At 59.9% G+C, this 988-nt stretch overlaps 1 protein-coding gene across 1 annotated transcript in view; it reads left to right on the top strand.

Annotated features, from left to right (window-relative positions):
• PIEZO1 (piezo-type mechanosensitive ion channel component 1) overlaps positions 1 to 988 on the top strand; it is a 27,559-nt gene that overhangs the window by 17,041 nt on the left and 9,530 nt on the right. Inside the window, exons 25-27 of the mRNA XM_010843994.1 lie at positions 4 to 37; positions 616 to 769; positions 867 to 983. Of these exons, the coding sequence (XP_010842296.1) occupies positions 4 to 37; positions 616 to 769; positions 867 to 983 (305 nt within the window). The remainder of the gene's footprint in view (positions 1 to 3; positions 38 to 615; positions 770 to 866; positions 984 to 988) is intronic.

Raw genomic sequence — 988 nt, forward strand, 5'->3', positions numbered from 1 at the left:
GATTTCTTCAGCACCCCCAATGCCACCAACCTCATCAGTGAGTCCCCAGCCCCTCACACACACGTGCCACTGCCAGCCATGCTGAGACCTTGCAGATGCCCATGGGATGGTCAGCGGGTGGGCACCAACCCTCCTCTCCAGCCAGCAAGGGGCCCATTGTCCAGGCCTCACCAGGCAGTTCAGTCCTGCCATCCCTGTGGGGTCTGTGTTCCATGAATGTACCCTGTCCCACAGGCCCATCTCCCATGTACACAGTCCACCACACAGACACATGTCTGCTCACTGGTGTGGGCACAGGTGTGCATGCAGGAGTGGACATGGGCGGACACGGGTGTGGAGACTGATGCCACATGGCATACAGTTAGGCTCGCATTGGCCTATTTCCTGATGTGTGTGTGTGTGTATGTAGATCTACATGTACACACAGAAAATGCACACAGGTATGTTCTCTGACACCTGTGTGCACATCCGCACGGTGTGTAGATGCTGGCGTAAATACGCATGGGTGTTTCTGCCCAGCTGCCCACACAACCCATCACCCCAGGATAAGGGCCAAGCTGGCAGGAAGTGGACTGCACTTCCAGGGCGTGACAGTGGCCTCCCATTTGCCCACAGGTGACTTCCTGCTGCTGCTCTGCGCCTCCCAGCAGTGGCAGGTGTTCTCGGCCGAGCGCATGGAGGAGTGGCGGCACATGGCTGGCGTCAATACTGACCGCCTGGAGCCTCTGCGGGGGGAGCCCAACCCCGTGCCCAACTTCATCCACTGCAGGTGGGGGTCTTAGAGGCTGTGGGACTCCTGGGGCCGTGGTCCCGGGCTGCTGGGGAAGTGGTGGTGACCTGGGTCCACGGTGACATCCACTCGGCAGGTCCTACCTCGACATGCTGAAGGTGGCTGTCTTCCGCTACTTCTTCTGGCTGGTGCTGGTGGTGGTGTTCATCACGGGGGCCACGCGAATCAGCGTCTTTGGGCTGGGCTACCTACTGGCCT

The sequence above is a fragment of the Bison bison genome, unplaced genomic scaffold (assembly GCF_000754665.1).
Source record: "Bison bison bison isolate TAMUID 2011002044 unplaced genomic scaffold, Bison_UMD1.0 scf7180017864192, whole genome shotgun sequence".
In the NCBI taxonomy this organism is placed as follows: Eukaryota; Metazoa; Chordata; class Mammalia; order Artiodactyla; family Bovidae; genus Bison; species Bison bison.